Source organism: Fulmarus glacialis, unplaced genomic scaffold (assembly GCF_000690835.1).
Source record: "Fulmarus glacialis isolate BGI_N327 unplaced genomic scaffold, ASM69083v1 scaffold21008, whole genome shotgun sequence".
Taxonomy (NCBI): Eukaryota; Metazoa; Chordata; class Aves; order Procellariiformes; family Procellariidae; genus Fulmarus; species Fulmarus glacialis.
In genome coordinates, this window is record NW_009227842.1 from 1,217 (window position 1) to 1,797 (window position 581).

The following is a 581-nucleotide window of genomic DNA, read 5'->3' on the forward strand; positions in this document are numbered from 1 at the left end:
CTGTTAGCAGTCAATGGCCCCAAGAAGGGTCCCTGGAGCAGCACCCAAAGGCTCTGCTCTTTGGGGTCCCCCCAGTGCGGTGAGAGGAACAGAAGCCAACTCAGCCTCACCTTCTCTTTCACCTTTTGTCCTTTTGCAGAAAAATGGTTTTGAGCAATTCTGCATTAACTTTGTGAACGAGAAGCTGCAACAGATCTTCATAGAGCTGACCCTGAAGGCAGAGCAGGTACGGGGGAGCTGGGCTGGGGGGGCTGCGGGGCTGCACCCCAGTTCCTGCACCCTGCACCCCCGCCGCAGGTGGGTCCCGGCACCATGACCGGAGCGGGGGGCTGCAGCATATCCCACGGGTCGGGGGCCCACACCTCCCTGCGCTTCCCCAGGAGGAATACGTGCAGGAGGGGATCAAGTGGACCCAGATCCAGTATTTCAACAACAAGGTGGTGTGCGACCTGATAGAGAACAAGCTGGTGAGTGGGGTCCTCTCCTCAGGGGGAGGCTTTCTCGGGGAGCCGAGGCACCCAGGGAAGGGGGTGCCGCATGGGCTGGGTGCTGTTGAGGATGGGTGGCAGAAGCTGGTCCTG

General features: G+C 60.6%; 1 protein-coding gene across 1 annotated transcript in view; it reads left to right on the forward strand.

The window, feature by feature from the left end:
- LOC104080783 (unconventional myosin-If-like) overlaps nucleotides 1–581 on the forward strand; it is a gene marked incomplete at both ends in the record, with an annotated part of 4,976 nt that overhangs the window by 1,213 nt on the left and 3,182 nt on the right. Inside the window, 2 exon segments of the mRNA XM_009583293.1 lie at nucleotides 140–226; nucleotides 381–530. Of these exon segments, the coding sequence (XP_009581588.1) occupies nucleotides 140–226; nucleotides 381–530 (237 nt within the window).